Source organism: Lactuca virosa, chromosome 8 (assembly GCF_052849685.1).
Source record: "Lactuca virosa cultivar CGN04683 chromosome 8, Lactuca_virosa_CGN04683_v6, whole genome shotgun sequence".
Classification (NCBI taxonomy): domain Eukaryota; kingdom Viridiplantae; phylum Streptophyta; class Magnoliopsida; order Asterales; family Asteraceae; genus Lactuca; species Lactuca virosa.
In genome coordinates this window covers 43233400-43246370 of record NC_136433.1, presented here as the reverse complement: position 1 = coordinate 43246370, position 12971 = coordinate 43233400, and the positions used below count along the sequence as shown (strand labels likewise).

The 12971-nt window shown below is 36.0% G+C and overlaps 1 protein-coding gene across 2 annotated transcripts; it reads right to left on the bottom strand.

Annotated features, from left to right (window-relative positions):
* Positions 1 to 7833: 7833 nt before the first annotated feature.
* On the bottom strand, positions 7834 to 12279 carry LOC145134109 (uncharacterized). 2 transcript variants are annotated; one of them, XM_079069018.1, is made up of 4 exons: positions 12200 to 12279; positions 11935 to 12061; positions 8354 to 8574; positions 7834 to 8211 (listed from the first exon to the last, which is right to left on the bottom strand). In XM_079069018.1, exons 3-4 carry the CDS (start codon positions 8558 to 8560, stop codon positions 8050 to 8052), a joined length of 369 nt encoding a protein of 122 aa, XP_078925144.1. In that variant the 5' UTR covers positions 8561 to 8574; positions 11935 to 12061; positions 12200 to 12279; the 3' UTR covers positions 7834 to 8049. The 2 variants fall into 2 exon arrangements, with proteins under 2 accessions (XP_078925144.1, XP_078925145.1); XM_079069019.1 differs by lacking the exons at positions 11935 to 12061; positions 12200 to 12279 and having other exon boundaries at positions 8354 to 8597.
* Between the last annotated feature and the right edge of the window lie 692 nt (positions 12280 to 12971).

Below are 12971 nucleotides of genomic sequence, written 5' to 3'. Positions count from 1 at the left end.
TGTGTGATTATCCGAAAGTATTTTCCGAAGATCTTCCCGGATTACCGCCTGATAGACAAGTGGAGTTCAGAATAGACTTGTTACCAGGGACGACGCCAATAGCAAAAGCACCTTACCGACTAGCACCAACGGAGATGAAGGAGCTGATGATGCAACTTCAGGAGTTATTGGACAAAGGTTTCATTAGACCTAGTTCATCACCCTGGGGAGCTCCGGTGTTATTCGTAAAGAAAAAGGACGGGAGTATGAGAATGTGCATTGATTACAGAGAGCTGAACAAGGCAACAGTAAAGAATGGATATCCGTTGCCAAGGATTGATGTCCTGTTCGATCAACTACAAGGTTCAAGTTATTTTTCAAAGATCGACCTAAGGTCAGGATATCATCAGCTGAAAGTAAGAGAGCAGGATATCGAGAAGACTGCATTCAGAACACGGTATTGGCACTACGAGTTTTTGGTTATGTTGTTTGGACTAACCAATGCTCCAGCAGCATTCATGGATTTAATGAACAGGGTTTGCAATCCGTTCCTTGATAGTGTGATAGTGTTCATAGATGACATTCTGATTTATTCGAAAAGCCAAGAGAAGCATCTGTGATAGTGTTCATAGATGACATTATGATTTATTCGAAAAGCCAAGAGAAGCATGGCAGACACTTGCGAGAAGTGTTGGAAGTCTTGAAGAAGGAGAAGTTGTATGCTAAGTTCTCCAAATGTGATTTTTGGATTCGAGAAGTCCAATTCTTGGGTCACGTGGTCAACCAAGAAGGGATAATGGTTGATCCAGCAAAGATTGAAGCTGTGATGAAGTGGGAACAACCGAAAAGTCCCACGAAGGTCCGAAGCTTTTTAGGATTAGCCGGATATTACCGAAGGTTTATCCAAGGCTTTTCTTCGATTGCTACTCCATTAACAGCTTTGACCCACAAAGGAGCTGCTTATGCTTGGAGTGATAAGCATAGAGAAGCATTCGAGTTGTTAAAGAAGAAGCTATGTGAGGCACCGATTTTATCTCTACCCGACGGAGTTGAAGACTTCGCTGTATATAGCGATGCGTCTGGTGTTGGGTTGGGTTGTGTTTTGACCCAAAGATAAAAAGTGATAGCATATGCGTCTCGACAGCTGAAAGGGCATGAGAAGAACTACCCCACTCATGATTTGGAGTTGGCAGCGGTAGTATTTGCTCTGAAAATATGGAGGCATTACCTCTATGGCTCGAAGTGCAAACTTTTCACTAATCATAAGAGTCTCCAATATCTCTTTAATCAGAAAGAATTGAATATGAGGCAGCGACGTTGGCTAGAATTACTTAAGGACTACGATCGTGAGATACTTTACCACCCTGGTAAAGCAAATGTTGTTGCTGATGCTCTCAGTCGGAAAGTCAATCTTGAAAGGAAAAGGCCAAGAGCGTTGAGAATAGAAGTTGTCTCGACCATTGTGGAAAGTATAAAGAAAGCTCAAGAAGAAGCTTCTGAGAAGAATGACCGAAAGGAAGAACGTTTGGGCAAAACGTTGGTGTTCGGTATAAACAGTCATGGACTGAAGGTGTTCCAAGATCGGATTTGGATACCTAAGATAGGAGGAGTCAGATATCTTCTGATGGAAGAAGCTCACAAAACCATGTACTCGATTCATCCCGGTAGCACTAAAATGTATAGGGACCTGAAACCCTATTACTGGTGGCCGACGATGAAGCTCGACATTGCGAAGTATGTGGCCGAGTGTGTGACATGTGCAAGAGTTAAGGCACAACATCAGAAACCATACGGGAGTTTAGAACCTTTACCTGTGCCTATGGGTAAATGGGAAGACATTGCTATGGATTTTGTCACTAAACTGCCCAGAACAAAGAATGGTCACGACATGATTTGGGTGGTCGTTGATCGCTTCACTAAGAGTGCGCATTTCATAGCAGCCAATGAGAAAGGTCTATGGATAAGCTTGCAAATTCTTACGTGAAGGAAATTGTGAGGCTTCACGGTGTTCCGTTAACGATTGTGTCAAATCGTGACAGCCGTTTCACCTCGCGATTTTGGAGAAGTCTACAAGAGGAATTGGGTACCAAGTTGTGTTTGAGTACAGCTTACCATCCATAGATTGATGATCAGAGCGAAAGAACGATACAAACACTTGAAGATATGCTGAGAGCATGTACCCTGGAATTCCAAGGTAACTGGGATGAACATTTACCTTTGGTAGAATTTTCCTACAATAATAGTTTCCACTTGAGCATAAAGATGGCACCTTATCAAGCTTTGTACGGAAAAAAGTGTCGTACGCCGTCTTGTTGGCTTGAGGCTGGGGAAAAGCAGTTTATGGGACCGGAAATAGTCCATCAAACTGCTGAAAAGTTGAAAATAATTAAGGAGAGAATGTTAGCAGCTCAGGATCGTCAAAAGAGTTATGCTGACAAGAAAAGAAGACCGATGACTTTTGAAGTTGGAGATTCGGTTTTGCTTAAAGTCTCGCCGTGGAAGGGACCTATAAGGTTTGGAAAAAGGGGAAAGCTGAGTCCAAGGTTTATTGGACCGTTTAAAGTTCTTCAGAGGATTGGGAACCAAGCTTACAAGCTCGAACTACCCGAAGAACTGAATGGAATTCATAACACTTTCCATGTGTGTTATTTGAGGAAGTTCACGGGAGAAGTTCCCAATATAATTCCAATTTCTGAGTTAAGAATTGATGAGAACAAAAGGTTAATTGAAGAACCCGAGGCAATCGTTGACCGAAAGACTAAGAAGTTGCGACGCAAGATGGTCGAATTAGTGCTTGTCCGATGGAAACATACGAATGGGCCAAATCTCACCTGGGAGACGGAGAGTGACATGATGAGTCGCTATCCGCATTTGTTTGTTGATGTGTGATTCCGGGGACGGAATCATCCTAAGGTGGAGAGAATTTTAACGCCCGTGTTTCTGGGCTAGGCATTAATGTTGATGTAATAGTCTAGGTTAACCTTTGTAACTCATTTTGAAATAATAAGAATGTATTATTTGAGTATTATGTGTTTTGTGCTTAATTGTGTGACTTAATTGAATTAATAATAAAGATAAGCGTAAAAATAAAATGTTAGATAGAACCGATATCGATACATGAAGACGTAGTGGTCGTGACGGGGTTTCCGAATATATAAAGAATGCCGAAATCCGAGTTATAACGAAGAAGTTATGACCTGTCGAAGTTTAGCGACAGAACCGACACGACGCTGAATGACGTAAAATATGAATTTAAGATAGAGCGATATCTAGCCTTAGTAATCTACACGAAAGTCGTAGAATACGTTAAACCGAGAGCGTGCATAAAAAGAATGCCCAAATCTGACTTCGTATGAGGAGGTTATGATTTTTCTAAGTTTCAGCTTAGCAGTATGCAGCCCGAAACTCGAGATTGAGATCGAGTGATATTTAGCCAAAACTTTCTAAATGAGAATTGAAGATCTCATCGATAGTAGTCCAACGCTAAAAAGACAGACGAAAACGGATGTCGGATGAAGAAGTTATGGATTTATAACGGAGTTTTCCTGTCCCGGCCTACTAAAAATAATATAATAAAAATAAATTCAAAATTAGGCGACGGAGTCTAAATGAAAGTTGTAGAGCATGATCTCACCTACGCGTGGATATAAAGAACGTCGAAAACGGAGTTCGTATGTGAAAGATATGAATTTCTGAAGTTCGGAACACATTATTCGAGGCTGTGTCAGAACTCACGAGGTGAGCACAGTGCTCACGACGTGAGAACGGACTGGACGTCCTCCAGAGCAAGTGGACGAATGACGAACGCAGTGACCTACTGTGCTCACGACGTGAACACTTAAAACTCACGACGTGAGTACAGAATGCTGGCCCTATAAATAGAATTCAAGGGGCAGCCGAGTTTAGTTGCTCAATCTCTTCTCTCTCACTCCCGATACTCTCCCTAAGCCCTATTTTAACCCCCCCCCCCCCCCGAAGCCCCGGTATCATCCCGAGACCCGAAGCGAGTCCCGAAGCACCGAAGATCCCGAAAAAAAAAGAGTTTCCGAGCCGAAGCCCTGTCCGCGAGAAGCCCGGTGCGTGAAGATCTCCCGGTTTCACCGAAGCACACTACTCTTAGAGTCGTAGTGCTGTCCGATCATCTTCTGATCAAGTGAGTGTATATTCTTTTTTCTTCTAACACATAGATATGAAGTATTCTTATAAAATACGTGCTATGTGTTTATATATTATTTGTTTATTTGAACTAGTTGTTGAATGGATGTTTTATACAGGTTTTAAGCTATATATAAATGTATATATTTTATCTACTAATATGTTGGGTAGAACATGGGTAGTCAGTTGGTGTGTGATGAAATAAAAATGATGAGAGGCCTCGATGTCGTTGTTGATCTAGTCATCTAGCGGAGTATGGATGACGACCACGGACTCATTCTAGACAGTCAAGTGGAACACTAGCAGGCTCATAACCTTTAGGTGTTGTGAACGATGTGTTCACCGGTGTACTCTATCCCCCTCATGGTTGCCTTTAGGACATCTATTGTTAAGGAAACCCCTTTGCAGTAATGTCCGTCCCGATGAAAATCCTAGATTAGGTCCCTTGTAATAGTTGTTGCTTTAGGGACATAAAGTGAGGATAACGGGAATGGGTAATCGGGTTATTGTTGGTTGATGAACTAAATATATTTATTTATTGTGGGTTGAAAACCTTATATGCTCACCAGGCTCCCAAGCCTGACCCACTCAGTTTCTTTGTATTACAGGTAGTGGCGCGAGAGCATAAGTTGGATGACATTGTCAAGATATTTTTGGATTATAAACCAGTAGTTATATGTAACTGTTGTAAGGCCTATATTGTATTGTTTATGCTTTTGGTCTGTATCGGAACATGACATCCCGAGTTTTGATATATAATGAAAATACATTTCTTTAAGAAATGCTTTGATAAACTTTATTTTATCATGTTTTGTTTGGGGACAAATTTCCACAACTCTTTTAAATCAATGGATTTACTCTGAAATTATTTTAAAAGCATAAATGAAACCGGTCTTTTCTGGCCGTGATTTTGGGGTTGTCACACTATAGCAAGTAACAAGCAAGAAAATCATAGCAAGTAGAAAGTTTCGGGTTTGTAGCAAGTAGAAAACAAGAAACAAAATTCAAGAAGCAAGAACGAGATAGCAAGAAAGAAGCTAGCAAGAAGCAAGTGTTGAACACGACTCTTTATATGGGAAACAACAATACCTTTATTAAGACACTTAAGAAGAACTTACAATTTCAGAGACTACTACACTTTGCTTTATTTGAGGCTTGTCTTGGATGGTTTGGAGAAAATGAGCTCCACACCTATTTATAGGCCTCTTAGGAAGGTTCTAGATACTAGTATACACTTACTACTTACTAGATAACTCTAGAACTATCTAACATACTCTATAAGCTTACATATGTTTCTAGAATGTTCTACAATTTTCTGGAGAGGTCTAGGATGCTCCATTGTCTTCTAGAATGATCCATAACCTTCCAGGGTCTTACATGTCATTCTAGAGTATTCTAGACTCTTCCGGTATATTCTGGAGTCTTCCATAGTCTTCCATAATGTTCTAGAATCTTCCAGAGCATTCTAGAACAAGCTAACTTATTCTAGATAATAATATTGGATCTATTGTGCCAGTGATGATCTTTAACACTGCCCCCTCATCACTAGCCCCCATTCTCTGTACCATGTTGAGCTGACAGCGAAAACCTTCACATTTTCCAATACTCAGCCCTTTGGTGGACAAGTCTGCTATTTGGTCATCGGTCTTGATCTGTCGTATCTCAATTTCTTCCATCAAGACTTTCTATATGATAAAGTGATAATACACTTCCACATGCTTTGTTCTAGCATGAAATACTGGATTTTCTGCAAGCCAAATTGCAGATTGGTTATCGCAATGAAGTGGTACCGTATATTTAACTTTTTGATGTAAGTCCTCCATTAGGAGTACCAACCATGTACTTTCTTGAGCTACTACGGTTGCTGCTTTGTACTCCGCTTTCGTGGTTGACAATGATACTGTTGGTTGTCTTTTATTGCACCATGATATTGGTCCAGACCCAAGCTTGAAAACATACCCAATGGTTGATCTTCGGGTATCATGGTCTCCTGCATAATCAACATCATAGTATCCAACCAACTTGCAGTCTTCTCTTTTATACAAGAGACCATAGTCAATTGTACCTTTGACATGTCACAAGATCCATCGGGCCGCATCCAAATGAGGTTTCTTCGGACTTTGCATGTATCGACTCATAACTCCAACTGCATAAGCAATGTCAGGCTGAGATAAAGTTAGGTGGATAAGGCTACCCACTAGTTGTCTATACATTGTTCCATCGTCCAACTCTTTTCCTTCATGTGCACAAATCTTGACATTTGCTCTATCGGTGTTGATATTGGCTTAGACTCCAACATGCCAAACTTTTGAAGTATATCTCTTGTATACTTTTGTTGGCATAGGAACAACCCTTCATTTGTACGAACAACTTCTAGCCCCAAGAAGTGTTTAAGCTCCCCCAGCTCTTTCATTTGGAATCGCACCAATAGATTTTCTCTTGTTTAATGGATTTCCCTTTCGTCATCTCCGATGATGATCAAGTCATCCACATAGACCAACCCAATTGCCAACTTCCCTTCTTTTTCTTTGACAAATAAGCTTGAGTCTGCATGTGCAACTGAATAACCACTTCGTGTAAGAAATTCACCAATCTTACCATACCAGACTCTTGGTGCTTCCTTCAATCTGTAAAGAGATTTTCTCAGTACAAATGGTCAAAGTGAGATATTTTACAAATCACAGGGACCAATTATGAAATTTTACATGAAAATCCTCAAAGTGAGATATTTTACAAATCACAGGGACCAATTATGAAATTTTATCATTATTTTATAATATGGCGTAATGTTTCAGAGTTTGCAATTTTCTTTGATGGTTTTTATTATGAAAATTTTGTTATATGAAAATTTATTTATTGTTTTTGCAAAAACTAAAAAATTTGTTAACTTTTTTTTTATGAAATTTGTATTTTTGGAAAGGTTTTATAGTGATGATTATTAGTAAAGTAGATACGAAAATTAGACTCGTTTTAATAAGTGCATTATACAAAATGTGTAACTATTTGTCATAACTAGGTTACAACCCGTAGAAACCACGGATAAAAAATTTATAAAACATTTATATTATTAATAAGAGTTAAGTTTGTTTAACACTTTTTGTATTGATTATTTAAAATTGAAGGACTGAATCGGGTATTTATTTCAAACGTATCATATTAAATTTAAATAGAGATCATATACCATAAAAATCGAATATTAAATGTTGATTTATTTTGAAATTTAAATATTTAAATAGAGATCATATACCATAAATACCATAAAAATCAGATATTAAATGTTGATTTATCTTGACCTGGACATTATAGAAGATGAAATCAAAGAAGGGCAAAAACGGTATTTAACATTGGATGAAATTAGTGTTTTTGAAGTGACACATGGCAATTTACTTAGGGAGATTTCAATTTTAGTCTTTTTGTGATTAACCCTAAATCCTATATAAATGTTCACAAAATTTAACAATTTAAAACCAAAATTAATAATGTGATCGGTCACCATATTGAAAAGGTGCTATTACTTGTCAATTAGTAATTTAGTATATAAATCATTCATCTATTAGACATTTAAACGCATAATTTGTACAAAAATGACAAATAATATAAAGTGTACAAACAAGATTTTATAAGATACAAAAATCATCATGAATAACAATATATAAACTTTATATCTCAAATCAAATAAACACCATACTATAAATTTCAAACAAATTACATGAAAAATCAAAAACCACTTATTCAAAATACCAACAACCAAAAGCCAAAAGCAAGAAAAAATCAAACTTATTCAGTTATTCACACTCCTTCACATTTTCTTTTTTCCTTTTCTTCTTCACTCTTTGAATGATACCCCTGGGTTTTCTCTTTTATTTAAAAAAAATATATATTTTTTCTCCTTATGTACGCCTTCATCAGCGTGCGTCACACCGCCGGTGGTGGCGGCGGAGCGGCATGCCCCTCCTCCACCTTCTTATGGTCCCCGGGAAGCTTCTCCTTGATCTTTTCAATGAAATCCTTCTTCTCCTTCAATGGCTTCTTCTTCTTCTTCCTCTCTCCGTTTTCATCATACTCTTCGTCGCTCGACTATTAACAATTTTCAACAAAGGAAACATATTTTTAGTTTGGAAACATACCGTATGCAATCGGAGATCATGTCATGAAGTGATTTGATCAAATCATCGACTTTAATGATCCAAAAGTTAGAAATGGAGACAAAAAAACTTACGCTACTGGATCGGTGAAGTTTCTTGAGCAAGCTTTCCTTCTTTTCCTCCGGTTCCGGCTGAGAGACGTCAACTTTCTGTTGGTCTTTCGTCCCCAAAATATCAAACAGTCCACGATTGGATGTCTCGACGTTCGCTCCGACGCCCACTCCGACCACTTCGACGTCCACTTCGACCTCAACTTCGCTGTACTCTTCTTCGTCAGACATGATGTGAGTTGATTCTGAATTAAGAACAAAAACTGAGTATGTCTATTTGATTGATTGGTTGTTCTTGGAATAATGTGATTTTAAGAATTGTGAAGGGGTTGAATTTATAGGGTCACGAGACATGTAGTTGACGCGATTAAGTTACAAGTAAGCTGGAGGATAATTATAAATTTGTTTTTTATTGGATTATTTTATTCTTGTTTAGTAACCATTATTTAATTATTTTATATGTTGGTACTAATTTAAAAAAAACGCGGGAAGAGTTCCAATTCATCAACAAATTAAATAATACTCAGACAAAGTTACATAAATGGTCTATGTGTTTAGCAAAACCTACTAGATTTGTTCTTATTAAGAATTTTTGCAAAAATTATCCTTAAGGTATAATTTCTTGCATAAATGGTTTTTTTGGATAAACTTAAAGGTTAATTTTTGTACTTTGACTATTATACTCTGTGTACCATAGCCCATAGGGAACATTTTTGAAATTTGTCTTAAAAACAAGTAAATGGGACATTATATCTACCATATGTCAGTACCTATAACCATCATCATTGTCTGTGAGTAACGTCGTATGCCACCACCCAGGGGCGGTTCTTAGTGGGTGCTTGGTGTGCACCGACAATGTCTACTTTTCTTGTATGCAGTAGAAAAATTTCGAACTTTTTTTACCTATTGTGCCATTACGTAAAAAAAATTGTGTCACTACGTAAAAAAATTGTCCAACTACACAAAAAAATTATGTCACTCTATTATGTTTGACCAAAAAAAAATTTGTACCACACCTAGTATCAATTCATGCGTCCGTCCCTGTCACCACCACCACCCATGAATTCTTAAACTTAATTTCATCATCTTGATTTCTCCTATTAATAAACTTTTCAATCCATTCCACTTCTAGCTCTATAATCTTGATGTATCCAACTTAATATTACACATAACCAACATTTTCAAACATTTAATCAAAATTTAACAGGTCCACGAATAAAAGTAGATCCAACGTGAATCAGATACATATCAAAACACATAAATACTTCAAAAAATCATTACATAATATAAGCATTACACAAACCATGCACATATGTCTAATAACTTAAGGTATCTTATTTTTCTGCATATACACATACATCAAACCAACCTTCATGAACCCTTAGTTGTTCCAATGGGAACGACAGCTCTTCCTTTGACTATTGAAAAAAACACAAAATAATTTGATTTTATTCTTAATAATCTTACTACCCGTCCACACATCCATGTGGTAGACTCGTCAATGTCATACTTTGAAAACTCAGTTACTAAAATATAAGGAAGAACCGACTGTATTTTCTTGATGAAGATAACATCCATGAGGGGGCATAAAAGCATCACTATTGATAAGGGTTTGGTATTGTACGATTAACTATGTATCATATATAGTCGCCATAATGTTTTCCATGAATTAATATTCTTCAAAACCATCATCTTTGCTCGAAATCTCCACCATATAGCCTCTCTGAAAACTTCGTTGGTTTGTTGAAGGTTTTCCAATGGGACAAGGGTTTTCGAATGTGACGATGAGGATGAGATTTTCGATAGGGGTTACCTACTCTGATGAGTAGAGGAGTTTAAATTTTGAATGGGCGGAGAGTGATTGATAAATCACAAAGGGTGAGTGATCACGGAAAGTAATTATAAGGCATAAATATTTGTCTTTGATTTACATTTTTAATGAAAAATTATTTTGACTTTTTCAAGACCTAACTGTGTGACTTTTTATATATTATTTTTGTAAACAGATGTTTAATTAGATGTTTAATTAAATGAAGAAATTGCCTAACCATGTTTACAATCCACTTATATCGGTTTAAAATAAGAAAATGAAGATTATTTTACCTACCTAATAAACTAAATATAAACATTAAACAACTATCAGCTGAATTGTATTCTATATTTTTTAAGTTTAGACATTGGATTTTATTCTGATAAAAAAAGTCAACTCTATAAATAATGTCTTGAAAATGTATCTTTTTTTTTAGTCCACAACTCTACTTGTTGAGATTTTCAACTAAAACAACTTATGTGAAAACAATTTATTTTTTGATTTGTTTTTAGGTTGTGCGATATACCATCCATTTTATTAGGGGTGAAATTGATATGGTACCAATTTATTTTTCTCTAAACCGTATACCGTACCAACTATAATTAGTATAGAATAATTGTTGGTATCGTACCAAGTATACTTGGTATCAATATATTTGGCTACCAACAAGTTTGGTTGGTACAAATTGGTAATGGTATATACCAATTTCTTTTAATTTTCTATTGTAAAATTTAAAAATAAGCGAAGACATTTAGTAATTTTAATGTTTAGTATAATAACTAGTTACGTAGTTGGTTTAGTTTACAAAAGATTTCTATTGAAGTAATATTCTAGTTTTGTGCTTTAACGTGGTAATAATTATTGACTAATGCGACTAAATTACTTGTATAATGTTCTTATATATATATATATATATATATATATATATATATATATATATATATATATATATATATATATATATATATATATAATAAATGAATTGGTTGGTATGGTATTACCATGATTTAAAACTTTTGTACCATTATCGGACCAATATTGCTCCATTGGTAAAGTACTACCAACCGAACATATTGACTACCAAATATATTGGCTACCAACTTTCTTGGTTCGGTTGGTAACATGTTGGTTGGTTTTCCGTGGTATAATTTTGTCAGCCCTACATTCTATGGGTGTGGTGTTTGAGGTTGTGAAGAAATGGTGTGTACACCGCCACCTCATGACATGGATAGATGTTGTTGTGGAGGGGTGTGTCTCCTTTTGTATATAATCGTTTCAGCTAGATATGGGGTTGGAAAAAGACGCCACCCCCCCCCCCCCCTCTTTAAATTTTATATTTAACTCGAGCGTCTAATTAACACTTATAGTTTCATATAATCTAATAAATGAGAAAAAAATCCATATTCTAATTATAATGGATTTACTAAGTATTATTCATTAATTTTGTATCTTTAAGGATTTTAATATCAACTTTCACCTAAACTACTTTAATTAAACTTTAATTTAGTTAATTTTTATATCATACAAATTTGAAATTTTTTAAGTCTATTATTTTATTTATTTTAATTAGATTTAATTTATTTATGTTTATTTATTTATTAATTTATTATTATTATTATTATTATTCCATGAAAATGTTGGGTTTTTTTATTCAAAAATTGTTTCAAAAACATAAAGATGGCAACGGAAGACTATGCTTCTTGAACAAAATAAAACTAGTTTATACACACCAAATATCATTTTGCAAGAACTTAGAAAGATTAAACAAAACTAAAGAAGAAGAAGGTGATACAACCTTTGAAGACTTTGGTTCCTTTTGACAATTAGGAATTTGTTGAAGATAACTTTAAGCTCTAAATTAAGCTCTTTATAATGTATTCACCAAGCAAGCTTGAAACCACCATTAGATGCTAGTTCTTCACCTGTAAATTTTTTATTCATAAGCCTTAGAAATATATACCAAATACATGTTCAAAGGTGAAGCAACTAATAGTCTTTATCTAGCACCAAAATGCAAGAGAAAGGAGGAGAGAGAGAGAGAGAGAGAGAGAGAGAGAGACTTGAACTTTAAAATTATGGCAGCCCTTTGAGAGCTCTCTAGCTCTCGGCTTTACTCCAAAAGAAGAAAAAGAAGAATAATGTTAAGAAAGAGAACTAACTCATACCTCACATGCATAAGCTTATATGTTAGACACAAGTAAGGGAAGACATAAAAGCAAAAGCAAAAGTGTCTTCCTAACAATCATGGAGAGTTGAATAAAATAAGTAAAAAAAACCCTAGACTCATCCCTCATGAAATCGGCAATCATGAAGAGATAAGACAAAAACCAATTGCCTTTTACTTCACCATAACTAGTTAGTTGAGGTGAAACTAAGTTGGTTACCTAAAGTGCCCAAAAAGTTGTACACAACATTAATAATCATACCATATTATATATGTAACTAGTTTTGTTCTCTTTATTATTATTTCCTAGAAATAATAATTTCCAATATGTTGGTAAAATATTATTTCCCAAAATAATGTTTTCCAACTAAATACAAGTGTTGATTGTAACGCCCCATTCCTGGTACGCATTTAATTTATTAATAAAGTAAGTATTCTTGAGCTGATCGACGAGTTGGTAGCCCTAACTCGTCGAATAGATGCCAGAAAGGAAGCGGGGTTTAAAGAGACTACTCGGCGAGTCCAAGCATGGACTCGACGAGTAGGTCTGCCAGGAGGAAACCTTATTTTCGGGGTTTTGCACCCTATTTAAGCCACTTAAACCCCCTTTGGGCCTCCCTTACCAGCCTCCCTGCCCTCCAAAAACCCTAATCTGATTGAGAGCTTCA

Coding starts and splice junctions, on each gene's coding strand:
- LOC145134109 (XM_079069018.1), bottom strand. CDS start 8,560: ATGTCTGACGAAGAAGAGTACAGCGAAGTTGAGGTCGAAGTGGACGTC. Junction 8,212..8,353: donor AACTTCACCGATCCAGTAGC/GTAAGTTTTTTT, acceptor AATTGTTAATAG/TCGAGCGACGAAGAGTATGA.